The sequence below is a fragment of the Arvicanthis niloticus genome, chromosome 20 (genome assembly GCF_011762505.2).
Source record: "Arvicanthis niloticus isolate mArvNil1 chromosome 20, mArvNil1.pat.X, whole genome shotgun sequence".
In the NCBI taxonomy this organism is placed as follows: Eukaryota; Metazoa; Chordata; class Mammalia; order Rodentia; family Muridae; genus Arvicanthis; species Arvicanthis niloticus.
The window spans coordinates 49,205,991-49,231,959 of NC_047677.1; the positions used below are offsets into that span (position 1 = coordinate 49,205,991).

At 49.3% G+C, this 25,969-nt stretch overlaps 1 protein-coding gene and 1 long non-coding RNA gene across 5 annotated transcripts; one reads left to right on the forward strand and one right to left on the reverse strand.

The window, feature by feature from the left end:
- Window positions 1–9: 9 nt before the first annotated feature.
- Cfb (complement factor B) lies at window positions 10–23,254 on the reverse strand. 4 transcript variants are annotated; one of them, XM_076916720.1, is made up of 33 exons: window positions 23,043–23,229; window positions 22,670–22,894; window positions 21,065–21,250; window positions 18,338–18,514; window positions 18,162–18,260; window positions 17,892–18,025; window positions 16,289–16,427; window positions 15,128–15,268; window positions 10,156–10,245; window positions 8,320–8,460; window positions 8,104–8,198; window positions 7,900–8,017; window positions 7,637–7,802; window positions 7,466–7,542; window positions 7,229–7,320; window positions 6,951–7,080; window positions 6,631–6,639; window positions 4,660–4,845; window positions 4,394–4,567; window positions 4,154–4,255; window positions 3,916–4,052; window positions 3,582–3,720; window positions 3,087–3,215; window positions 2,884–2,985; window positions 2,663–2,800; window positions 2,157–2,254; window positions 1,639–1,756; window positions 1,281–1,434; window positions 1,110–1,186; window positions 837–937; window positions 620–752; window positions 490–539; window positions 10–221 (listed from the first exon to the last, which is right to left on the reverse strand). In XM_076916720.1, exons 1-33 carry the CDS (start codon window positions 23,086–23,088, stop codon window positions 63–65), a joined length of 4,062 nt encoding a protein of 1,353 aa, XP_076772835.1. In that variant the 5' UTR covers window positions 23,089–23,229; the 3' UTR covers window positions 10–62. The 4 variants fall into 4 exon arrangements, with proteins under 4 accessions (XP_076772835.1, XP_034379877.1, XP_034379878.1 ...); XM_034523986.2 differs by lacking the exons at window positions 6,631–6,639; window positions 6,951–7,080; window positions 7,229–7,320; ... (12 more) ...; window positions 22,670–22,894; window positions 23,043–23,229 and adding exons at window positions 5,361–5,594; window positions 5,684–5,840; XM_034523988.3 differs by lacking the exons at window positions 10–221; window positions 490–539; window positions 620–752; ... (11 more) ...; window positions 4,394–4,567; window positions 4,660–4,845 and adding an exon at window positions 6,789–6,838 and having other exon boundaries at window positions 6,226–6,639; window positions 23,043–23,254.
- Window positions 7,769–9,243, forward strand: LOC143435213 (uncharacterized). Its single transcript, XR_013105322.1, has 2 exons — window positions 7,769–7,869; window positions 8,300–9,243. It is a non-coding gene; the product is annotated as an uncharacterized LOC143435213 (long non-coding RNA).
- Window positions 23,255–25,969: the final 2,715 nt, after the last annotated feature.

Below are 25,969 nucleotides of genomic sequence, written 5' to 3' on the forward strand. Positions count from 1 at the left end.
GGAACACACTTTTTATTGTAGCTGCTTTAATTTGTCCTCACCCCCTCCCAGGAGGAAGCTCTTTATAGGAAACCCAAATCCTCATCTTTGAGCTTCTCCTTTAGCCAGGGCAGCACCTGGAAGACATTGACGTGGAAGTCCCGGGCATAAGAGGGTATTAGCCGTTGCCGCCTCTGGAGGTCTTTGCAGACATCCACTACTCCCCAGCTGATGACACCAACCTGTGTAGATAAGGGCATGCCATGGGTCACTTGACACTTCATAATCCCAGAAAGCTTCCAAGCTGGCCTAAAGAAGTGCACTGGGAGTCCAGCTCCCCTGTCTTCTATGGTTCACATAACCAAACACTTGACTTTCCCTGACCAGTTAAGAACATAGCTGTCAGATGAGGTGGGCCCTGTTCTGCCACCTTTTCCAGCCATGTGAATCAAGCTTGCCTTCTGTGACCCCTGGGCATTTCCCCAGTGGACTAGAAAAGGGATCACTCACTTGAATGAAGCGACTTCTCTTGTGAACAATGAGAGGGCCCCCGGAATCTCCTGTAGAAGAAAGAAGCTGTAGGGAAAGATACTGGGCCTGTGGGCTTGCAGCTTGCAGCATCACCAGAGAGCCACCTCACCTTTGCATGTATTGGGGTCAGCATAGGGATCCACCCCTCCTGTGCAGAGGAACCTGGGGGTGACAACCTCAGAGGCATCTTTGACCTTCTCATAGCCTCGGGCCTTGGTAGCATCTCTCTCACAACTGGCTTTCTGTAGGCCACAAAGGTGTGGTAAACAAAGCTAGCTCAGGAAGGAATGAGGCCTCTGTGACCCTCTCCAGGATCCTCTTCTCACCTTGTCCCCATTCTTGATGTACACCTCCTTCCGGGTCAGCTTCTTCCCTTCCTCAGATACAAACAGAGCTTTGACGTCCTTCATAGGAAGCAGCTCTTCCTCTGGAAAAGTAATAGCGTCATGGCAGCTGAAAGCTTGCTTCTCACCCAGCAGATATCCCTTGGGCCCTTAGGTGCTAGGCCTTGAGCTGATCAGTTTGATACTTGGAACTCCCTCTTGTGACCCCTTGGTCTTGCAAGTCTCATCCTTGTCTTATCCCAGACTATGCCTTACTGTGCTGCTTGCAGGTGGCTGTCTGAGGAAGCCGCAAGGCTCGTGTGGTTCCCTCCGTGCAGGGGAGACAGATGGGCCTACAGAGACAGGTACGGTGAGGAAACATAGCCTGCTCTGCCCAGTGCCTCCAGCCCACCTTCCCTAGCTTTTCTGAGATGCAGTCTCGCTCACCTGAGAGTCTGGTCATAGTTCAGTTTTGTCTTGAGCTTGATTAGGGCCACATCATAGTCGTAGAACTCTGGGATTCCTTCTGCCTTTTTCCCATTAATATTGTAATTGGGGTGGAACAGGACCTCTTCAATCTCCAGGTCCCGCCTCTTCCCCCCTGAGAGGAGGAGAATGGTACCATGATTTTGTAAGCAGACCCCTGCTTCTGGCCCCATCTCATCTTTTGGGTTCTGTTTCCCCATCCTTGACTGGTCAGGGTTTAAGGGAGGGGCTGTGCTAAGAACAGGTGAGCTACAGGTCATAACCTGTCAGTGCTTCCTGAAGATGGGCCTGGAGGTCAGAGTCTTGACTGCATCCTTACCCACGCTGACCTTGATGGAATGTTTCTGATCTTCCACAGTGAAGCAGTGCGCTGCTGTCAGCACGAAGTACTCAGACACCACGGCCCCCACACAGTTCTCATGTCCTTTCAGAGGGCGCTAGGAAGCCAGTGCAGATTAACCTTGGTGTGTGCGTGCTGCTGACGGCTGCTGTGTACATGCTAGGTGAGCAGTCTAGCCACAGCTTTCTTCTCTTCTTCACTTCTGCACAACTTTACTGTGCAGCCAGACTAACCTCAGACTCAAGGCAGCCCTGCTATCCAAAGTGCCAGGGTACCAGCATGTATGTGTCCCATGCCACATATGCGCCCCACACTCAGCTTCCTTTTCCATTTTCGGGCAGTTTCCTATGTCATTGTATTGACCTTGAACTCACTGTAGACCAAGCAGGCCATGAATCTCTACCCTGCCTTGGCTTCCTGAACAGCCAGGATTACAGCTAATGTAGACATTTCTCCTGCCCTTCCTTCCCACAAGTCCCCACTGCTTGAGTGCTTACAGTGACTGAGATCTTGGCATGCCATGGTTGCTTGTGATAATCGTTGCCATCCTGATGCTCCCACACCATGCCACAGACACTCAGAGATTTGGTTTCATCTGTCAGGGAAAGAATACTGAAACCTCAAGTCACTGTAGAAACCTTTGTTGGATCCCTGTGTGTCTGTAGGCAGCAGAGGCCCAGAAGGGAGAAGAGGGGCGAGCAGGGGAGGGGAGGGTTTGTGTATGAGATGAAGAACCCCCACAGATTGACCAGGAGATCTGAGAACTGGGCATGTTAGCCACGGTCTTAGGTGCTGACTTGCTGTGCTAGGCCTCAGTTTCCACATCTGTAAAATAAGCCATCAGAGTTCTGTGATTATGAGAAATCAAGAAATAAGAATAGACCTGGGGGAGGCATGATGGGGTAGAGGGTGAGCCTTCCTTCCAGGTTTGAGGGCTTTGGAGTGAGAGAAGTTGGCAACCTCAGTCTGCATCTTCCCCTCACACACCCTTGAGTCTTCCTACCAATCATTTGGAAGAAAACATCCTCCAGGTTTTCCATATCCTTGACTTTAAACACATGCCGCTCATTGTTCTTTTTGGAAGCCAAGGCATTGATGTTCGCATAATCCACCAGAGGCCCGACCCCGAACACATACACATCTGACCGAGAGAGGGAGAGGGTGAGAGTCCAGGCCCTGAGGGGTGAGGGTTTGAGGGTGCTGGATCCCAAGTGGGCCACTTACCCAGATAATCCTCTCGGGGATTTTTGCGATCCTTGCCGATTTCCAGCAAGTCTCGGATGTCTTTAATGACAGTGACAGGGTCTCCACCCATGTTGTACAAGCCTGCGGGAAACATGAGGCTCATGAAAGTGGGTCAAGGAAGACACACTCTGGCTGGAGACACAAGCACATGGGAGGATGCTGGGGTGGGAGAAAGGACTCACCATCAGTCATAATGATGATGACATGGCGGGTTCGATTCCAGCCTTCAGGCGGGGCCTCTGCCCAGCTCATCATGCTGTACACAGCCTGGAGAGCCTTCTTGGTGTTGGTCCCTGACTTCAGCTTGTGGTCTATAGACAAAAGGTCACTGACCTTATCTTCCAAGCCACGATTGCACCTCAGAAGTCTATGACAACTGAGATCCCACATTCTTTAACTTTTACTATATAGACCATGCAGGTCTTGAACTCACAAAGATCCGCTTGCTTTTTGGATGTTGTGATTAAAGGCTTGTGCCACCAAGTCCAGACAATGTTTAACTTTTGGGTTGTCACCCACTTGCCCTTGGCTCTCCCAGCAGTCTCCACTGCCCAAGGACACTTTTGTTCAACCTCTAACCAATAGTAGTCTATCTACTTTCTCTAGAAGAACCCCAAGCCTCTGACCACCACATTCCCAAGGTGCACCTCCCAGCTTTCCCTTCCCTGACCTCTGACCTTCATAACTGATTTGGTTGAGCTTCTCTGTGACCCAGTCGGCATCACTACTCTTCTCATCAGACACTCTGACCAAGACTTTGGGGACTGTGGCATATGTCACTAGACCGTATCTTGGCCTCACGCCATAACTTGCCACCTGTGCATGAGCAAGAGGCCATTGTGTTAAAAGAACAGTGTGATGGGTAGTCAACACTCCTATTGAGACAGGGAGGGGCCTGGAGGACAACAGGACCTGGACCCAGAGGATCTGGGGACACAAGAAACCAGTCTTATAAGGGCAGTGAGGTCCAGATAGGGTCCCTCATTTCAAAGGAAGGAAGCTCTGTTCTACCTTCTCAATCAAGTTGGTGAGACAGCGCTTGGCCCCTGTGAAGTTGCTAGCCCCGATGCTGTCAGATCCATCCAGCACCAGGTAGATATTCATGGAGCCCGAGGGATCCAGGACAATCTTCCTCTTCTGCTGTTCCCCTAGGTACCAGCAGAGACTCAGCTTCTGGCATCCACAGTGCCTGACAGACCACCCATCCTTCCCCGGGCTTCCTGCTCAGCCTCCTTCCTTGTATTCAAACCTGGTCTGTGCCCATCCTCTGCATCAGCTCCTTCGATGGTCTCTGTCAGGGAGGATAGGAATGCTTCGGCCACCTCTTGAGGGCTGTCATACATGAAGGAATCTAGGGATGGTCAGAGAGTAGGTCAGATGTCTGGAGTACTGAGGACTCACTGACAGGGTGATGGGATTCCAGGACGAGAAACTCCTAGTATGGAGCCAACAGGGCAAGAGCTGACCCAGGGAACAGGTCAAGGATCACCTTGGCAGGAAGGCTCTGTCCCACTCCATGAGCCACCTTCTTGGCACCTTCGCTGCTGGGAGCCACGCAGGACAAGTCCCCGACTGCAGTAGTAAGTAACCGTATCTTCAAGGCGGTATTGGCTACCCACCTTCCTTGTCCCAATAGGAATACCCGGGTTGGGACAGTATCCCGCTGCAGAGACATGAAGACAATTTGAGTGTCTGTGCATTCCCAGAGTGAAGCCCTCCAGCAGAGGGTAAAGTCAGGGGTGACCTGGTTCTCACCTCCATCATCACAGATTGCTGTCTGCCCATCCCACCGGCCATTCTCTTGGCAGGTGCGATTAGCAGAGCCCCGGAGAACGTAACCATCATAGCATTGGAAAGAAATCTGGTCACTCAGGTTGTAGTAGGGAGACCGGGGCCAGAACTCCCCATTTTCAAAGTCCTGTGGTCGTGGGCAACGTATTGCTTTAGGGAAGACAGATAAAAGTCACCGAGTGCTGTTTTTAAGTCCTTCCTGGTCTTAGAAATCCTGTCACTAAGAAACAGTACCTGCCCAGTCCCCTCAACCCTACTGTCCCCTCTTCTTGTGGGATTGTTTTGTTTTGTTCTGAGGCAAGGTCTCATGTAGCCCAGGCTGGCTTCAAACTGGCTATGAAGCTGAAGGTGATTGAGCTTCCCCTCCTGCCCCTATGTCCTGAGTGTTAGGATTGCAGGCACATAGCACGCCTGCTTCATGCAGTACTGCCTTGTGCATGGTAGGCAAACACTCTACCAATTGAAGTACATTTCTTGGTGCCCTTTCCCAGTATCATTTCCACTGCCTGAGGAAAGCCTTCTCACACGCACCCCCAGAGATGTGCCCATGCTCAGCCAGCATACAGGTCAGACTGCCAGTCCCACAGCTCTCATCTTACCAAGCACTGGACAGCCTCCATGTGCTCTGCCTAGCCACCCACTGCCCACACTCCCAAGCCTCCAACCTCTACATTCTGCCTTCTTGACAATCTTTTGGTCTTGGGTCTGCAGGATGCTCCAGGAGCCTGTGGATCTGCAGGTTCGAGTCTGCACAGGATATGGGTAGAAGCCAGAGGGACATAGGTACTCCAGGGCCTGACCATCTTGGAGAAGTTGAAAGGAGCCACCTTTGATCTCTACTCCCTCCAGAGAGCAGGAGACCTGGGGCTGGGCCTCAAGCACTGGAGTTGTGTTCACACCTGAGGAGAAAGGCTGATGAAGCCTGGCCCCAGAAGGCCAAAGACAGAGATGTTGGGGACAAAAAGAGGATGGGGTGTCCTTTGCTTACCTCCAGAGGAGAGGCCTATGACCAAGAGGACTAGGCAGAGCTGGGGACTCTCCATTGTCATGGAAAGCTCAAGAGAAGCCAATGCCCAAAAGCTCTCTCCAGTTCACTCTGGGTGCCTACTTGACTTGCTGTCCAAACTGAAACTCCAATGCCGTATCTGGCTACACCCCTTTTCCCTCCACCCCCCCCCCAACCTTTTACGCAATCTGCTCTGGCACCTGCAGCCTGGCCAGCCTACCCTGCATAGTTGCTGCTTCCCAGAACATTCATGAAGGAGGGCCCCTGCTGAGCTGCCAACTGAGGAAACAGAAACTATGAGAGCCCCACCCTTTACTGACCAAGGGCCAGAACTTCCCTTTCAGGGCTCCCTCTTAGCCTCCAGACCCTCCTAACAAGCCCAGACCACCACCACCACTACCCCCCACTTAGAGACCAGTTTTTCCATGGACTATGTGATGGGGCAGAGTCCAGCCACTGTTTGTGCAGCAGGGTCTCTGACCTTCCTGGAATCGACATAGACAGACAGACAGACAGACACGATGTGGAAATCATTGGTTTTTATTAATTTCACAACTTGGAAATTCCCTGTGAAAGCGAAAGGAGCATGGGTCATCCACGCTAGAGACTTGCTTCGAGGGTAGCACAGTGGGCCTGGCACAACCCTGGGGATTCCATAGCTTTTGCCACTGTCTCTGGGTACCTGGGGCCCAGGATTTATGTACCCAGGAGTGAGAACACTCAGAGGTAGTGGACAGGAGGGAAGATGAGAGTCAGCAACCATGTTAAAGAGGCAAAAAGTTCAGGACACCATCCAGGTGCTGCCTCAGCCAGGGCTGCAGGCGGAAGAGATTAATGTGGAAGTCCCTCGGCAGAATACCGTGTGGAGGTTTCCTGCGGGAGTTTTTGTTGGAGGAACCATGACAAGGGTCAAAAAGACCCCAACTCACCAGGCCCACCTGGAGGGAAGAGACAACAGGATGGAGATAGTGGCAGCCCCACTCCAAGCCTCGACCTCTCTGGTTCCTCTCAGAGGCTTCCCACCTGCCCCCAGCAAGAAGGACTTGTACCCTGGCAGGGAGTCCCCCCTCCAGAGCCTGCTTCTCACCTGGAAAAACCTGTATCTCCGCTCAAGGAAAACCGCTCCCCCAGATTCTCCTGCAGGGAAAGAAAAGACAGTATTGTCCAGGACAGCACACTAGTATTCAGAGTGCTTGCTAACCACAAGGACACCATACCCTTCTCCCTGGAAGTCCAGGATGGGACTGACCTTTACAAGGGTTGTCCTCCTCCTTCTCCATCCCGCTGCACAGGAACTGGTCTGTCACCACCTCGCTAATGTTTGTCAAGCCCGGGAAGATGTGCTTGTTTTGGGAGACTGCCTTGAGACAGCTTGTCCACTGCAGTGTGGGACATAGGAGAGAAGAATGGGGACATCCCAGGAGACTTTAGACCAGTAAGGTCCGAGAATTGAGGAGATTCCAGGGAGGGCTGGACTTTCTGGGAGCTGCCCCCAGAGTATCCCAGCATCCCTTACTGAGCTCTCACCTCGGGTCCTGTCCTGAGGTTGATGTTCAGCCTGTTCCCGTTCAAAGCTACAAAATGTGCAGGAACTTTCTGCTGTGACAGAAGTTCTGTCTCTGCCAATGGGGAGAAGGGGGGGATTAATACAGGTTTCTTTACCCAGAGCTGATGTATCCAGCTTGAGAACTGCAGCCCCGTCCCTGCTGGTACCTGCAAGCTCTGGCTGCAACTCACCAAGAACCTTAAGCCTCCAGCACTCACCATGGTCTTTACAGGTACTACCTGGGGATCTCCGCAGAGCCATGTTGGCCCCCACAGTGCAAGGAAGGCAGATGGGCCTGGGGAGAGAGGCGAGTGTCAGACAGTGTCTCCTCTGGTGCCTTCCAGAGCACTGTCCTCTGTAGCGGTACCCTCCCAGCTGGGTTCAGGCACCTGGCATGGGTAGACATTTTCACTTTCTGAGATAGCTTCATCAAAGCAATGTCATCAGCGTAGAACTCTGAGATGTTCAGGTTCTGCTTTGCATGGACATTAAACCCTGGGGCAATTAACACTTTCTCCACAAGGAATTCTTTGCCGTGCTGAGAGGTGGGATCCCCTGGAAACAACAGTGGATTAGACTGGACCAAAGGCCGAGGAGAGACAGTGGTGACTCTGGTCTTGTGGTGAGGGATCTCCTGCAGCCCCTGACTTACCCACACTGACCCTCCACAGGTGGCTGTCTTCCATCTGAGTGTCATGGAAACAGTGAGCTGCTGTCAGCACCCACTGGTCAGAGATGAGCGATCCCTGGCAAGTCTCCTTGCTTTTGGGCTGCAAGGAAGAGATAATAATCTGGGTTTGCTGTGCCTGGCTGTTTTTATCTCTGTGGTCCAAGCCCTGCCCCTCCTTCCTGATACCTTAAAGGTGACTTGCCAAGGTGTCCTCTCCTGGTCAGAGGCATTGACAGACATGTTCCCTACCCCACAGATGGTATCTGTGAGCTTAGAGACATCTATGGCGAAGACCAGATGGGGAAAGAAGTGGGTGAGGGCCACTGGTCAAGGCCGCCACCATGAGCCCCCATCTGAGTCCCCACTATGCTCTCTTCTGCAGGGAAGACAGAGTTTACTCACCCAGCATGTGCTCAAAGACCTGTTGCACAGCCTTTGCATCCTGCAAGATGAAGGCGTGCCTCTCTCCATCCTTCTTGGATCCAAGCTCGTTCAGTTCTTTCCAATCCACATCCAGCTTGCCCACCCCAATCGCATAAATGTCTGGTGGGAAGGAGGGAAATCACCAGAGCCTGTGACTGAGAGGCTACCCAAAACGTGGGGCAGGTACTTGTACTCAGCAAGCCAACAAAGGCCAGGTTAGATGGTCTCCATCTCCCTCACCCCGTCTTCCTTCCTCTCCTACTGCCGCCCAGCCACCCACAGCCTCCTAGAAGTTTCTCAAACCGGTACATTCCCTCCTCAGGCCTCTGCTCCAGCTGCACCTCTGGCTGGGGTGCTCTCCCCCAGATGCCCACACAGGTCTTCTTCAGCAAGGTCTTCTAGAGCTGCAATGTCCCAGACCCTCTAATTCCATCCCCACTTGGCTTCACATCATGTCACCGCTTGAATGCTAAAGGGCTGCCTTGTTTACCTTCTGTATTGCTTACACGGGTAGAACTGTGTGTGCTCAGACGTTCTATTCTATTGTGGATGTGACCTGAATTAGAAGTAGGGTCTTTTTGTTTTTCTTTTGGAGACAGTGTCTCTGTGTAGCTGTGGCTGTCTTAGAACTTACTCTGTAGACCAGGCTGGCCTTGAACTCACAGAGATCTGCCCACCTCTGCCTCTCAAGTGCTGAGGTTAAAGGCATTGGCCTCCAGGGTCTTTTGCCTTGTGTTAATTAACTAGCACTCAGAAGGTGGAGTCTGGAAGATCAGCCTAGGCTACCTAGTGAGTGGGAGGCCAGCCTGGGCCCATCCCAAAAATAAAACAAAAGAGGGCTCGAATGGATGCTCAGTGATCAAGAGTGCTTGCTGCCCTACCAGGGGACCAGAGTTCAGTCTCCAGCACCCATTGCCTAAAACTCCAGCTCCAGGGGAGGTGATATCCTTCTCTGTCCTCCAAAGGCATGCATGCAGACAGACACACACAGACACATAGATAAAAAAAATAAATGTCTATAACAAAAGGGCAGAGGCCTGGGGTTACAGCTCAGTGGCGGAGTGCTTGGCTGGGAGACACTGCAATAAATACATAGGAAATTTTAACCCAAACACAGCTAGCTGGACACTGTAGAAACCAAACAAAAAAAGCTGCGGGTGACCACAGAGGTGAAGACTGGGCTTCTGTGGCTACAAGCCCAGGACCCTGCAACCACCAGGCCTCTACGTAGCAAGACCTTGTCTCAGAAACCAAGAAAAAAGAATTTTAATTGTTTTCGGTCACCCTAACCCTGAAGAATTATTTGTTCCTTCAGCAGCTTTGCCTGCCAACACTTCACCTTGCTGCCTACTGCGGAAGGGACAGCAGAGGGACAGTCCCTACCAGGAACCCAGGCTGGTTCTTCCTGCAGGTTCCTGAAATGTGAGGTGATAGTGACGTAGACAGCAGCGGTGGACAGTACTGAGTGGTTCTCTGCACCAACTCACATTTCCCTAAGCATCCGTCCTACTTGCCTGTGAAGCAGGCTCACTGCTGACTTTCTCCATCCATCCCTACCTGCCTGTGAAGCAGGCTCACTGCTGACTTTCTCACAGAGGAAGATGCGGCCCACAGCCGCAGCCTCTGGAGATGGAGCCAGAATAAGGACCAGCCAGTTTGGTACCCAGCCCTTCAAGGTGATACTCAGATACAATCATGCAGAGCTATGGGAAAACCCTCATGGCTCAGGGCCAGAGCTAGGTCACATTGAGCCCTGTGACCAAGGATCTCACTCCTATTCCCTGCCTATAGGGCCTGGATAGGGCAGAGCCTCACCCAGGTAGTCATTTCTGTTCCGCCTGATGTCCAGGATCTCTCTGATGTTGTCGATTACTGGCTTGGGGGAGCCCCCCATGTTGGACTTTCCTAGAACAGAGAAGGGAAATAATGATCCATCTGAGTTGAATTCAGAATCCTGCACATCCCTGGAAATACGAGGAACATGCAGTCATTTCAAAACACAGTGATTTGGACTGGAGAGATGGCTCGGTGGGTAAGAGCACTTGTTGCTCTTCCAGAGGACCCGGGTTCAGTTCCCAGCACTTATATGGTGGCTCACAACTGTCTAGAACTCCATTCCCAGAACACCCAAGGCCCTATCCTGACCTCCAAGGTCACTAGACTCACATGCAATCCACATACATATGTGCAGGCAAAACAAAATGACCACACGAGAACAAAAGTTTCTGTAGAGCTAAGGAAACAGTAAGAAGAGTGCATAGCCCACGGAGTGGAGAAAGCCCTGACCAGGCAGACCGCAGACAGATGCTAACACGCAGAGTTGTCTGCACAGCCCACGGAGTGGAGAAAGCCCTGACCAGACAGACCGCAGACAGATGCTAACACGCAGAGTTTACAACGAATTAGAGAAATTAAATATTAAAGGAATAAAACTTCTTTGCCCAGTCAATAAACGGGCAAATTAACTGAATAGACAGTTTTTCAAAAAGGAGACACAATGGCCTATAACTATTCTTAAAGGAGTTCACTATCCCTGCTCATCAGGGAAATGCAAAGTAAAACTACTTTGAGATAGCACCCCACCCCAGTCAGAATGTCTGTCATCAACAATCTGACAACAAATGATGGGGAGGCTGTGGACACAGAGGACCCTATTCACTGTTGGGGTGCTACAAGTTAATACAGCCATTGTGGAAATCATTCCTCAGCAAATTAGAAATACAATGGCTACATAACCCTGCTAATTTACTCCTGGGCATATATGGAGACAACTCCACACCCTACTGTAAATATATTATTACCCTGTGGTTATTGAGCAAAGAATGGGAATCAACTTTCTTGTCCATCAGAAGATGAGTGGATAATGAAAATTTGGAGTGTGCACATGTGTGTGTGTGTGTATGTGTGTATGTGTGTGTGTGTTTGTGATATTGTGTAATTTCAGGGTGTATGCCATATACGTACATACCAGTGACCTTCCCAGCATCAGTAGGGTTTCCAGGTCTAGAAGACAGCAGTGGGGGCATTGGCGGTTGTGGTGAGAGAAGTTGCAATTGTTGGGGCAAAAGTAACTAACTTTTGGTAATGTTTACCTTTCTTAAACTCTTTGCTCTTCTAAGGCCTCTGGTTTCTGGTAGTTAACTCTTGCTGTATAGCAGGGAGGGATTAGGTCAAGGATCCCCTCCTCTCCCCCCCCCAAGGATTTATTGCTAGTGTTCCCTTCTGGGGCCTCTCCTTGGCCAAGCTCATTAACTCTTTGTGAACCGGAGAGAAAAGAAAAGGAAAGAAATAAATTCATTTAGATAGATAATGCACACAGACACATAGCCATTCATACACACATACATTCTGGCTGTGCTCAACCACCTGTCTCATCTACTCTGCAAGGATTCATGAATACCTACACACAGACCAACAGACATACATTTGGTGGATGGATGGATAAGAGAGCCCCCCCCCCAAGCCAACCACTTTATCTTTCTCTGGTCTTTTTTATTCCTTCTTAGACAAAAGTTGTTTAGAAAATTACTTCAGAAATAAAATTTTATACAAAATGGGAGTTATAGGAGAATGTCAGTAGTGAGTACAAAGCAGCCTCTCATTCCATAAGCTCAGTATAAGTTCAGAGCCACAGTTTCACATGGCCTTGCTTTGTCATAGTGCACACCTGTGGCCTCATCCTTGGACCTGACCTGGAATGAATGTTCTTCTTTGATCACAAATGTGTCCCAAGCCTATTTCTCTTTTGGTGTAATTATGAAAGTTCATTGTGTTCCTTATTATGCAGCCTTTACTTACTATTCTATGAGGAGTGGGCACATTCTATTCTTGATTCTAACTTTATGACATCTTTTTTTTTTTTAGCAAAGCAACTAAGACCATCTTTTAAAACTTAAGATTGTTTGAATTAAATCAGGAATTCTATAAAAATCATTAATTTATCTAAACAGTGTTAATTCATGGAAGTTCATCTTTATGCTGATCTGCAGGAAATGTGGTCAATACGGTGGGTTAATGCCCAGGAGTCCTTAGGCTATGTGACAGTTGCAGGAAAGACATATCAGCAATGAGGTCTCTTGAGACCTTGCCTCTACAAACTCACCCATCTTAGGCCAGGCAAAAAGGTGGGTCACCTCCAGGTAAATCACCTGCTAGCTTTAGCCTTTCCTAGGTGGCTCCTGACACACACACACAAACACACACACACACACACACACACACACACACACACAAATTCAAAGGTATTTTAAATAAAATGAAAAGACAATTACTAAAACATTCTTTGTTCCAGACACTGGACAAGGAGCTTCCTAAGGGAGAGGTGGATTCGGCGTGTTTGCTTAGTTGTTTACTTAGTTCATTTATCTATTTGTTTATCTAGGTTTAGTTTTTGAGACAAACTCTCACTATGTAGCCTTGACTGGCCTAGAACTTGGTATACAGACCAGGCTGCCCTTTTACTGGTGGAAATCTGCCTCTCTGCTTCCAGAGTGCTGAGATTAAATAAGTGTCATCACACCACACCCAGCTGGTTTGGGGTTTTTCAGACAAGGTCTCTTATAATTAAGGCTGACCTCCAACTTGCAGTGTTGACAATGCTGGCCTTGAACTCCCAATCCTCCTTCCCCACTCCCCTCCCCAGCTGCTAGGATTACAGGTGTGCACCACCACATCAGGATGCAGGCTTCCCATACTTTTCCTGGTTTGATTCTCAGGAAATCCCAGGAAATGTGGCTATCCTTATTTAAAAACAGAGAGCTGCACCCTGCAGGATCCACACCAAGACCAAATCAAGGAGGTGAGATCCACTCCAGGTGACCCCTTCCATCCACGCCCAGAGCAGCCCCATCTCCCAGACTCATCAAGGTCACCAGGCAGGCATAGACATTTTAAAGTCATAGAACCTCAATGTGAAAACCACTCAAGTGGTTTTCCATAAAACTTGGGTAAGGCAGCTGGGTGGTGGTGTCGCATGCCTTTAATCTCAGCATTTAGGAGGCAGAGGTAGGTGGATCTCTAAGTTTGAGGCCAGGCTGCTCTACATATACTGTTTTAAAAATCAAAAACAACACCCCCCCAAAAAAAAATAAAAATAAAAAAACTGTGTAAGGCAAGAAAGCAGCTGTTACTGTTCCCATAATCATTAAGCTCTGCTTAAGTAGGATGGGGGAGGGATGAGGATAGCTAGGAGGGGAAGGTCAGGAGTTCAAAGCCAGTATGAGGGGGGTACTGGATGAGACAGTATCAAAACAACCTGGGTGTGTGTATGTGTGTGTGCCTCCACAGCACACATGCTAAAAAATAGAAAAACACAGAAAAGGGTCAGATGGCCCTGCACCAGGACAGCGACACAGCTTCGAAGAATATACACTGCAGGGTTCTGATGTCACGTAGCCCAGCACAGTGGCCAAGGTTAGCAACAAGTAGCTGGCTACTTCAGAATCATGCTAGAGAGTTTTAAGTGCCTCCAGCACAAGGAAACGTGAATGACTGAAGTGAAGACGTGTCAACACTCAGGTCACAGGCTACTGTAAACATATCATTACACTGTATGCATGTACTGACATGCACACTGTAGCCATACATACATACGATGACTGTGGAAAAATAGAATATGTGCGTGAGTGTGTGTGGATGAGTATGTCTGAGAGACTGTATGAGTGTCGGTGAGTATGTATGTGCATGTGTGTATGTATGTGTGTGTATGAGTGTATGTATGTGAGTGAGTGCGTGTATGTGTGAGTGTGTCTGAGAAAGTGTATGGGTGTCAGTATGTATGTGTATGTATGTGTGAGTGTGAGTGTATGTATGTGTGTGAGTGTATGTATGTGTGAGTATGTGTGCACGTGTGAGTGAGTGTGTGTGCAAGTGTATGTGTGGGTGAGTGTATGAGAGTATGAGTATATGTATGTGTGAGTGTGTGTGTACATGAGTATGATTGTATGTGTGTGTTGTGAGTGTATGTGTGTGTTGTGTGAGAGTGTAAGTGTGAGTGTATGTATGTGAGTGTGTGTGCAAGTATATGTGTGTGTATGAGTGTAAGTATGTGTGAGTGTGTCTGAGAAAGTGTATGGGTGTCAGTATGTATGTGTATGTGTGAGTGTGAGTATATGTATGTGTGTGAGTGTATGTGTGTGAGTGTATGTATGTGTGCACGTGTGAGTGAATGTGTGTGCAAGTGTATGTGTGGGTGGGTGTATGAGAGTATAAGTATATGTATGTGTGAGTGTGTGTGTACATGAGTATGATTGTATGTGTGTGTTGTGAGTGTATGTGTGTGTTGTATGAGAGTGTGTGAGTGTATGTATGTGAGTGTGTGTGCAAGTATATATTCTGTATGAGTGTAAGTATATGTATGTGCGAGTGTGTGAGTGTGTGTGTATGAGTATATGTGTGAATCTGAATGTGTGTGTGTGTGTTTATGAGCTGGGTGTTGCGGTGCATGCTTGTAATTCCAGCCACTCAGCATGCTGGAGCAGAAAGACTGTGAGTTCAAAGTCAGCCTGCGCTACAGAGCACAGCACACATCTTTAGTCCCAGCACTCAGGAGGCAGAGGCAGGGGGATCTCTCTGAGTTTGAGGATGGGTTGGTCTACACAGTGAGTTTCAGACCAGAGAAACCTTGTACACAGAAAAACCCTGTCTCAAAAACAAACAAGCAAAGATTAAGTAGTGAGTCTCACAATGGCAGAAGGACAACCAGAACACAAGAGTTCAGAACCTATCCTGGCAGTCTGCCCACTGTTGCCAGCCTCCTCCAGCAGAGAGGGAGATGCCTACCACCCACCGTCAGTCAGAAGGATGATGGCATGGCGGATTTCCTGCCAGGCAGAGGTCTCCCTGCCGAGGCGATCCATCTGGTTATTCATCATCAAGTAGACGCTGTTGAGGGCCTCGTAAGTGTTAGTGCCAGAGGCATTTTCGTGATCTGGAATGTGCCAGAAGAAAAATCTCTTGGAAACAAAAACCCTCTGCCTGCCACCTGGGAATGGGGAACCCTGAGAGGCCACCAGAAACGCGAGCTATCCGAGTTTCTAATAAACCCTGATATTTTGCATGTCTTTTCAAACATTTTGGTTTTTCTACCATAGAAAGTTCATTGCAGAACCAGATATGATGACTCACATCTGTGATCTCCGCACTCAGAAGGCAGAGGCAGGGGGATCCCTGTGAGTCTGAGGCCGACTTGGTCTACAGAACAAGCTGCAGGCCAGCCAGGGCTACACACTAAGACTCTGTCTCAAAAGTTAATTCATTAAATGGAAATGCTCGTTGCATAGACGTCCATCTCAGGCTACTACAAGTTCCCAAGATTTAAACATAGAGCGTCCGAAGAGTTTATGGTTTTCCAGCTATTCGCTGGCACCCAGACAGGCTTTACACAGTGTGCAAGTGGCTAATGAGATGGGAGTGTTCACTGTTGAGCCTTGAGAAACACACCACACGCTAGGGGGCTGCAGGGAGCTTAAGCCCAGCAGGTGCATTTGAACGTGGACTTGCAGTGTGTTGTGGAAAAACCTATGAGCTATGGAAACTGGAATCCTACAGTTGCCCCTATGAATGAACAAATGAGAATGCTTTCTCTCTCCCTCCCTCCCTCATTCCCTCTCTTCCTGATAAAGGGTCTCATGTAGTCCAGGCTGGCCTCAATTTTCATAGATAGTCAAGGGTGACCTGGGACATGGGGGCAGGAGGATTTTGGGGTACCGGGGTTGGAATCTAGAGCCTGAAATACGCTAAGCAAACCCTCTGCCAACTGAGCCACATCTTCAGGCTCCTCCCCTCGCCTGGCTCCTCCCTCTTCAGGCTCCTCCCCTCGCCTGGCTCCTCCCTCTTCAGGCTCCTCCCCTCGTCTGGCCCCTCCCCTCGTCTGGCCCCTCGCCTCTGGGATCTCTCTATGGCTTGCTTCACCCTCTACTGTCCACCTCACCCAGTGGGGGACAGGCACCTTTGTAGCAGACAGAGTCCAGACTGGCGATCACCTCCATCACATTCCGGGATCTGTCGCTCAGGATCGACATGATGGTTTTGGGCCGAGAGGCAAAGGTGATGATAGCCACGCTGACCTTTATCTCAAAGCTAAAGATCTGTGGAGGGCGGGAGACGGGAGACAAGCGGTATGGGGCAGGTGCTGCAAGACTGAACAAGAGCAGGTCCAAGGGGCGCAGAGAGCCTGTACTGAGCCTGACAGGAAAGACCCTTAGTGAGGAGCCCAGCCTTGAAGAAGCCAAGAGAATGACCCATGCGGAGCTTGTGTTCCGGATGACCCCTCCTCATTTCAGCCCTACATCTGCTCAGTGAGGTGTGACCAGCATGCCCATCTCACTTAAAGGAACTGAGCCTTGCCACTTACTGATGAGAGGTGCAGGCAGCACTGAAGTTAGAGACTTAAGACAGTCTTTAGAACACACATACAAATTCTCTTTAAAATACAAATGGGGTATCATCCCCCCTCCACCCCCCCCAGGAGGGGTGGAGGAGGGATTGTGGGAGGGAGTGACCAGGGGTGGAGGAGTGTTCGTGATGAAAAGTGAAGAAGTAAAAAAATTAAATTATATTTAAAAAATACAAATTGGGACAGGGCTGAAGAGATGAATTAGCCCAGCCCTGGTGGCTTGTGCCTTTAATCCCAGCACTCAGGAGGTAGAGGTAGGCAGATCTCTGTGAGTTCAAGGCCAACCTGGTCTACAGAGAAACCCTGTCTTGGAAAGAAATAGAAAAACCAAGGTCATTCTGGACTACATGAAAAATTGTCTCAAAACAAACAAAATTAGACACCGAGTGTCTAACGGTGCAGCTCAGTGGTAGAGCACGTCTTTGGCGTGCATAAAAGTCTAGGTTTAACTTCCAGCAGAAAAAAAAAATTTCAATATAGCTAGAAGAAAAAAAAACTATATATATGACCTATTGTTAAATATAAACTCTTCAAATTGTCGGGTGGGGTGTGGTGGCCCACACCTTTACTCCCAGCCCTTTGGAGAGGGCTCTCATCCCCCTGGGATTACAAACACACCTATGTCTTCTGACATTTAATTCAGATTCCGGAGATCTGAACTGAAGCTTGTGGGGCGCCTGCCTTTACACACTGAGCCACTTCTGCAGTTTCCCCAGTCCTTAGGTCCTTCCTTGGCCTCATGCAGTCTGAGGCTGGCCTTGAACTCCTAAAATCCTCCTGCCTCTACCATACCTGGCTTGAGATATGAAATTATTGACTTGATTAAAAACTATAATTATTCAACAGGAGTTGTCAGATTCTTCTGGTACACGCCATAGGTCATCTCCATAACTCTTTGGACACCACAGCTGCAGATGATGAATTCCTGAGAACACCTGGCTGAACTTGGCTTCTGTGGTATCTCCTGACAGGGCCCAGAGCCTCCTACACGGTAGGTATGCCTAAACATTTATATCATAAAGATATGATCCTATACACTGAACTCATGGTTCTGGTGGCCTGGGGAGACTTCTAGAAGGAAGTGGACTGACTGGGGCTCTGAGCAAGGGAGGAGAATCAGCGGGGCTGAGAAGCCACGTTGCTCTTGGTTTCTGACCCTGTCCACCATGAGTGAGGCGCTCTCCTTGAAGATGTCAAAGTCTTCTTCTGACACACTCTGAGAAGCATCAAGCAGAAGATAGAGGTTCAGGTGGCCCGAGCGCTGGATTTGGATCCTACGGCCCAGATTTTCTGAAGCAAACAAGAAACAAGACATCAGATGCCCAGCCCCACCCTGTGTTCTGCCAAGGGTCTCCTAGCCTCCCCGCACCCAGGTATCTTGCCTCTCTCCTGCACCATCCTGGCCCCTTCTCCGATACTTACTCACCTGTCCTCTTCTGGATGGGATTGGTGGCTCCAAGCAGGTTGGTGAAGGAGGTGCCTAGGGCAGACGCTACATCCTCAGGGAAGTCATAAGAGTATGGCTCTGTGGAAAGAGTCACATGAAGGGCAGCCAGGACCAGCCTGGGCATGGAGGCCTAGGAGGACATTTAGGGTACTCACGTCGGCAGATGGGTTCCGACCCGCTCCACACTCCACTGCTCTGACACTCCCGCTCTGCAGAGCCAGTCAATACCAGATTTGAGGAGGAGCATCGGTAACTGACCTTGTCCCCGAGGTCAAAGCTTGAGCCCGTCCGAACTGTGCCCACTGAGATGCCCGGGTCGGGGCAGTGGCTAGCTGCAAGTGAATAAAGACAGGTAAACAGGACCTGGAAATGTCTGCCAGTCTGATCGCCCTTGTTCTGCAGGACACATTCTTCCTTCTATGCCCCTATGTCACCAGGACTGTCAGAGTGGAGTGTGCTGGAGACCTTAAGTAACCCACAGCACTTAGAGTTCAGGTCCTCAGCCACCCACTGAACACCCCAGGCCTGACCCAGGCATCGAGTGCATTTTATCAACCACTGGGCAATTGCCACACACCACAAGAACAGTCAACTCTCAACCTAGAGGTGATTCCAGATATGAGGGTGATGTGGAGCAGAGAAAACTCTGCTAAACAACATCTGGACCACTGCTAAACATCTGGATCACCCACTGGGGAAACCTTGAGTAAAACGGAGGTTGGCCACATATTACTCCGGAGGATGAAGCCCGGTGAGAGTGGGTTCCTGAAGCCCCACTCTCCACAGCCCCAAGCCAGACATCACTCAAATACCCAACAGGACCAGGACAATGAATAATACTTTATAATACATTCACAATACCAAAAAAAAGGACCACAGACTCTCGTGACAACATCCATTACTTCCAAAAGGACAGAGGCGATTGAAGGAAAAGGAGACAAGGGCCAAAGAGGCAGCTCTCCATAAGGTTAGGAACACTGGCTGCTCTTCCAGAGGTCCTGAGTTCAATTCCCAGCAACCACATGGTGGTTCACAACCATTTGTAATGAGATCTGGTGCTCTCTTCTGGGTTGCAGGCATATATGCAGGCAGAATGCTATATATATATAATAAATAAACAGACCTTAAAAATAATTTAAAGGAAGCCAGATATAAAGGTGTGCATCCCCACATGACTCCATTTGTATGAGTGTAAGAACAGGACGAGCCTAGCAAGACGGCTCAGTGGGCAGAGCTCCTACCAAGCCGACAACCTGAGTCCCATTGATATCAGGCCCTTTGAGTTGTCCTCTGACCTCCATACCCCTGCCACAGCATAATCATGCCTCTCCCGAGAACACATGATAAATAAGCAAATAATACATAAAATAAAGTAAATAACAGGTAGACTTTGTCGGAAGTTGGAAGGAGATGGGAAAGTGTCCTGCAGTGTGGGCACGTCCTCGACCTAGGTGCCATTCCAGAGGTGGATTCATGTATGAAAATCTCTACTCAGGGCCAACGAAATGGTTTGTCAGATAACGGCACTTGATGCCAAGCCTGAGTCTCTACATTTCATCCCTGCTGGAGCCCAAATGATAGGAGAGAACCAACTCCTGAAAGTTACCCACAGATAGCCATGTTGTCGTACTCGTGCGAGTGCGTGCAAACACACACACATATATACACACACATTCACACACATACACACACATACATACACACACGTACACACACATATACACACATACATACACACGCACATACACATACATACACACACATACACACACATACACACACATATACATACAGACAAATAAATAAATAAATAAATGTTTTGAAGCAGGATCTCATTGTGTAGCCCTAGCTGGCTTAGAATTCTCTACATAGACCAGGCTAGACTTAGGCTCAGAGATCCACCTGCCTCTGCCTCCTGAGCGATGACATTAAACCCTGGGTCCCCGCTCATCTCACACACAAATTGCACGCTTTAATACAGGGAGATTATATATCAAATTTAAAACAAATTATATTTATGTTTGAATAAACAGCAGTTTGAGAAAGACTCAAGGGAATGAGTAAGGTGTCACTGTCCAGGTAGCTGGGTGAGGTGTTGGTCCTGCTATCTAGGGGACACTGCTTTCTTTGTGACAGCAAAGCTGGGCGTGCTGATACGTACTATGGTGGCTGAGGGGGGAGACTATCAGAAAGAGTTCAAGGTCAGCCTGTGTTTGAAGCTAGCCTGGGCTACTTGAGACCCTGCTTTTATAAAACAAAGTGGCTCCAGGAGATACTAGGAGGCCCCTTTCTCCCCAAACACCACTCATAGGGCTAGAAAGTATTTAAGGGTTACCAGGTTTCAGCAACTGTTCAGGGAAGTCAGGAAGGCAGGACTCTGGAAGAGCCACACATGGCTAAGGCAGGGCAGGGGTCTGCCTTTTAAGTTGGTCTCTCATGGGTCTCGTCTGTGATACTTCATGGAATACTAAGTGTTGTCGGGAAGCAGTTAGAGAAGCTGACTGACCAGCCTCATGCCTGGTAATCTGAGCACTCCGGAGACTGAGACTGAGGTGAGTTCAAGGCCATCCTGGGAGAAGTGGGCCTCCCAGGATCCCCTGGAGCCGCTTTTTTTTTATAAACATGGGGTCTCAGGTAGCCCAGTTCAGCTTCAAAGGCGGGGAAGAAACAGAGGGAGGGGGAAGAAAGGAGAAAACAAAACTGAAAGGTTTGTGGAGCCCATGAGTCAGATATGAAACCAGCCAGTCAGCGATGTGTGGCCCACAGCCTCAACCTACCCCAACCTAGGAATATTACTGAGCCACCAAGAACTCTAAGCTCTGTCCCCACAAAAGCTTCTGGGGCTGCAAGCCCACCCACCCCACATCCCCCAGCACGCTTACCCCCATTGTCACACACAGCCGTCTCTCCATCCCACAAGCCATTGGGGCGACAGTACCTCACAGGTGAGCCCCGCAAGGTGAAGCCATCCTCACACTCGAAGCTCAGGTTGCCACCCACAGGGTAGGACCCCAGTCGAGGGATATAGATGCCATTCTCAAAGGACGCAGGAGCTGGGCATCGAACAGCTGGAGAGAGAGAGAGAGAGAGAGAGAGAGAGAGAGAGAGAGAGAGAGAGAGGATATATGAATGAATCTGGACAAGAGCCGTGGGTGGCTGACACCAAGTCTACGTGTTGGGGAAGGGTCTTCTGTTAGGACCCAAGAAGGTCAGCTGGGTATGAAAACACGGAAAGAGACTGATGTGGTGACAGCCCATAATACTATCACTTGGGCAGCTATGGCAGGAGGATCATAGAAGTTCAAAGGCCTCTAGGCTACATAGTGAACTTGAGGCCAACATAGGCTGTATAGCTAGACCCTGTCTCACAAACACAAGAAAGAAAGGTTGGGTGTGGTGGTGCACACCTGTAAACCCAGCACTCAAGAGGCAGAAACTAGAGGGTCAATTGCTGTCAGTTTGGGCCAGCCTGGGCTACAGCATGAGCCTGTCTCGAAGAACCCAAAGGCCAAACCCAGTGGCTCCTGCCTGTCAAGCTGGCCCTCAAGAGGTGGGAGGGGCAGAAACAGTGCAAACTCGTCCTCAGCTGCACCGTAAGTTCAAAGCTCACTTCTGAAAGCAGTGGTCTAAGTCAGCAGGTGCAAAACAAAAATGCATTAATCAAAAAGGGCAAGGAGAAAGAACTCAAAAGCAGAGCTGGGCAAGGAAGACCAAGACCCTAATTTCTGCTCCCAGCACCAAAGGAATCTCCAAAGTAGACTGAAGCATAAGATTACGGTTTTAGGCAGTTGATTGAATACGGTCAACGTAAAACTGTTCACCTTCATTCATTAGTAGCTGCTCCTCTCCTCAAGGGCTGTGGTCACCCCAGTCTCTCACCAACAACATTTGTGGTTCTCGGGTGCTCTGGGACATTCAGCACCCATTTAGAATGGTCAAACAATCCTACAGTTAATATTAGCTTTAAAAAAAAAAAATGTCCTTACTAAGTCGATAGTGGACTTTTTCTGTTGTTTGTTTGATGGATTGATCTGGTTTTTGTGGTTTTCTGGGGGCCTTTGTTGGCGTGGGTTGGTTGTTTGGAGTTACGACCCTGGATGGCCTAGAACTCACTATATGGACCAGGTTGCCTCCGTCCTTCCTCGGGGCTCCCTTGGCCTCCCAAGTGCTGGAATTTAAAGTCTTAGTCACCACACATGGCTTTTAGCAGTATTTTGACTCTCTCTCTCTCTCTCTCTCTCTCTCTCTCTCTCTCTCTCTCTCTCTCTGTGTGTGTGTGTCTCTCTCTCTCTCTCTCTGTGTCTCTCTCTCTCTCTGTGTCTCTCTCTCTCTCTCTCTCTCTCTCTCTCTCTCTCTCTCTCTCTCTCTCTCTCTCTCTCTCTCTCTCTCTCTCTCTCTCTCTCTTCCTGGAGAACCCGCTGCTAAAGAAGCCCTGGGCTGACACTGGTGGACACTCTCCAGACTCTCCAAAGCCCAAAGGGACTCACATTTGCAGACTGCTTTTACCATCCGAGAGGATCGCAGGGTGGGAAGTGAGCTAGATCTTGGTGTCTGCCACTCTCCGTTGCTCTGGCATCGCCTCCAGGCTGGAGATGGGTACTTGCCCAGAGGGCAGGAGTAGACGAGGAGGCTCCCAGGGGCCCAGCCATGGCTGAGGGTGAAATTACCGCCAGCGATATTGACATTCTGAGAGCAGGCGAGAGCAGCCAGGCCTGCGGGTGTGGGAAAGACCGGGGCAAAAGGAAAAACAGGCCAGATGAGAGGGGGGCAAGAAGAGGTTGTCCCTTTGACTGCTGGACTGGACCTGGCAGCACCTGCCACGCCCACAGGGCCCCAATAACCCCTTTCCCAGTCTCCTACCTGGACCCAGCTGCAGCAGGCAGAGGAGAGCCAGCAGAGGGGCCATGGTTTCCAGGACGGTAGAACGGAGAGCCAGGGGAGAGAAAAGGTCATCTGACTTTCGGGAAACCACAGCTGGTTAAGTAGGCTCTGCTGCCAGAGACTGAAAAGACTCACGCGGGGAGTGGGGAGTGGCGACGGTATGGAAGTAGGGGGAAAAAAGAGATAGAAACTGCCAGGGATTCCGGACTCAGTTTGGGGCAGGACCTTTGCCCCAACACACACACATCGAAGCACGTTTGCTCTTGTGTGGATTGTGTTAAGCACACAAACCCACAAGCCCTGCAAAATGTTTTATTTATTTTGTTTCACTTATTTTTTGAAGTTTGCCGCATGGATCCGGCTCCCCGGGTCTGTTGGGTCTTCCCCAGGATAGCTTCTGAGGAATCGAAACTGATCTTTTTTACGTCTTGGCATCTAGGAAGATTCACATTCTTTCCTGGGTCCTTCCCTGAAAATAAGATAAAAAGAAAGTCAACAGTTACTTGGAAAGTTGGGAAGAACGCTTAGGGGAAAAAGGGTTTTTTTGTTTTGTTTTGTTTTGTTTTGTTTTGTTTTGTTTTTGGAACATCCATCGGATAAAATTCCCAAGTTGCAAAAAATAAATTAAAAAATTGGGAGTTGGTGTTCAAAAGCATAAACAGCATTTTGAAGTTTGAGATACACTTCTATTTATTGAAAAAAAGAACTTTTTCCATACAATATATTTTGGTCATTTTTTCCCCCTCTGAGACAGGGTCTCATGTAACCCAGAGTGACTTAGAATTTCTAAGTGGCTGAAACTGGCCTTAAATCCTGATCCTCCTGCCTCTGTCTCCCAAGTGTGGACACTGACTATCACTGGGCTCCCAGCTATGGAGATTTTTTTGTTTGTTTGTCTATTTGTTTGTTGCTTTAAAGACAAGGGCTTACTATGTAGCTCTGGCTGTCCTGGAATTTCTCTGTAGCCCAGGCTGGCCTCCACCTCCCAAGTGCACAGGCTTGGCCCAGCCATGGAGAATTAAACCTGATATATTAGCCTCTTTGTCTCTCTCAAGCTTCTGGACATAATTACTTTCCTTGTTACAGTAACAAGATCAAGGGGAACACCCTCCTGGGCTCACCACCCACCCCAAGAAAACCTGTCAGATCAGCAACAAAAATACCATTGGTTTCTATTTCTGGGGTGTGTATGCCTGTGGGCAGGTGCACTTCTGTTTGTGCCTCTGGAAGTCAGAGGGCAATCATGGGTGTAATTTCTCAGGTCTCGTTCACCTTTTGTTCGAGACAGGGTCTCTCGCTAATCCACAACTTTGCCAAGTAAAGAGTCTAACCAACAGGTGAGCTTCAGGGACCTGCCTGTCTTTGCTCCCCAACAATCCCTGCGATTACAAGACAGCGATGCTGTGCCTGGACTTTCTAACGTGGGTTCTAAGGAATCCACAAGGAGGGCTCACACTTGCACAGCAAGCATTTTGCCAACCCGGTCATCCAGCCCCCATCTCCTTGAGACTTGGGTCTCACATCGCCAGTGCTAGCCTCAGACTTTGCTGTGTAGGAATTCAAACTTGAATTCCTGATCCTCCTGCCTCCACTTTCTAACCGCTACTTTACTGCCACCTTGAGGAAACTTTTCACACACTGCTCTTGGAGCCCCAGAAAAGGACTTTGTCTGGTTTCTGGTTCCTCCAAGCCCCCTTCCCCAGAGGCTGCCCTGTAAGCCCCGGATGTTAGGTTCTACACCGAACCTCCTGACCTTGTACCAGCTTCCTATGACGTAAACACAATGCTGAGAAGTTGGTTCTTGGGCCTCCCTAGAACTAGAAAGTCTGCCCTTGACCTCCTGTGAGGAGACACATCCCTCTCAGACAATGGCAAAACCCCTGGAGACCCTGAACACTATGTATGCACATAACCATATGTGGGTGTATGTCTGCACATGGACAGTTCCTTCTCGGCACAGCTACTCTCTCCCTGCCCCCAGGATCTCAACATTCCTGAGGGCCATAGGGGCTCTCTTGACACACTCTCTTCTCTGAGGGAAGGCTGCCGGGTATGACGTAGGTGAGAGGGTGGTGACCACAGGCAAGCTGGGAAAGGATAAGTATTACAACTGCCCACATCTTACTTTACCTACCTGCTCTGTTCTGGATTTACCCTTTCAATGGCATCCGTGTGGAACACAGGTGCTCCATCTCCTTCTGTCCCCAGAAATTGCTCTGGAGCTCCCCTCCCTGTCAGCTCCTCCCCTGCCCTGGTTGATAAGGTAAACTGGGAGTTTCCAGATAGGGAGGACAGACATTCACACTTGCTCTCCTTTGGGGCAGAAATGAGAAGTTATACCCCAGCCGATCTTGCCCCACCCCCAGCCCCAAATCCAGTGTGGTGGAAGGAACTCAGTTCTGGGCTTACGATGGCTGTGTGTAGCTCAGACACACTCAGGCTCAGCTCGGTGCTGGTTATCACTGTCACACACGGGCCTGTGAGAAAAAGACCGCAAGGATGAAATAGCACCCAAAGGGGGAGAATCAGCCCGCTATGGGGTGCACACCTATAATCCCAGCAAGAGAATTGAAAGTTTGAGGTCAGCTTGAGCTACATAATCCTCCAGTCCAGAAAAGGGAGAAGATTCACTTATCATCCTAGAGATATGAAAGGGCAATGTGCCGGGTTTGAGAAGAACTGCTCTCAGAGGACCAGCATGTGAGCATGGTACATGGTACACGTGGATAGTGGAATATCTTGCGACTTCTCAGCCTTTTTAAAAAAAATATTTATTTTTATTTTATGTACATTGGTGTTTTGATCACATGTATGTCTATGTGAGGGTGTTGGGTCCCCTGGAACAACAGTTACAGACAGTTGTTAGTTGCCACATGGGTGCTGGGAATTGAACCCAGGTCTTTTGG

Coding starts and splice junctions, on each gene's coding strand:
- Cfb (XM_076916720.1), bottom strand. CDS start 23,088: ATGGCCCCTCTGCTGGCTCTCCTCTGCCTGCTGCAGCTGGGTCCAG. Junction 10,246..15,127: donor CATCATCCTTCTGACTGACG/GTGGGTGGTAGG, acceptor TCTCTGTTCTAG/GAAAGTCCAACATGGGGGGC. Junction 7,803..7,899: donor CCTGTGGAGGGTCAGTGTGG/GTAAGTCAGGGG, acceptor TGTTGTTTCCAG/GGGATCCCACCTCTCAGCAC.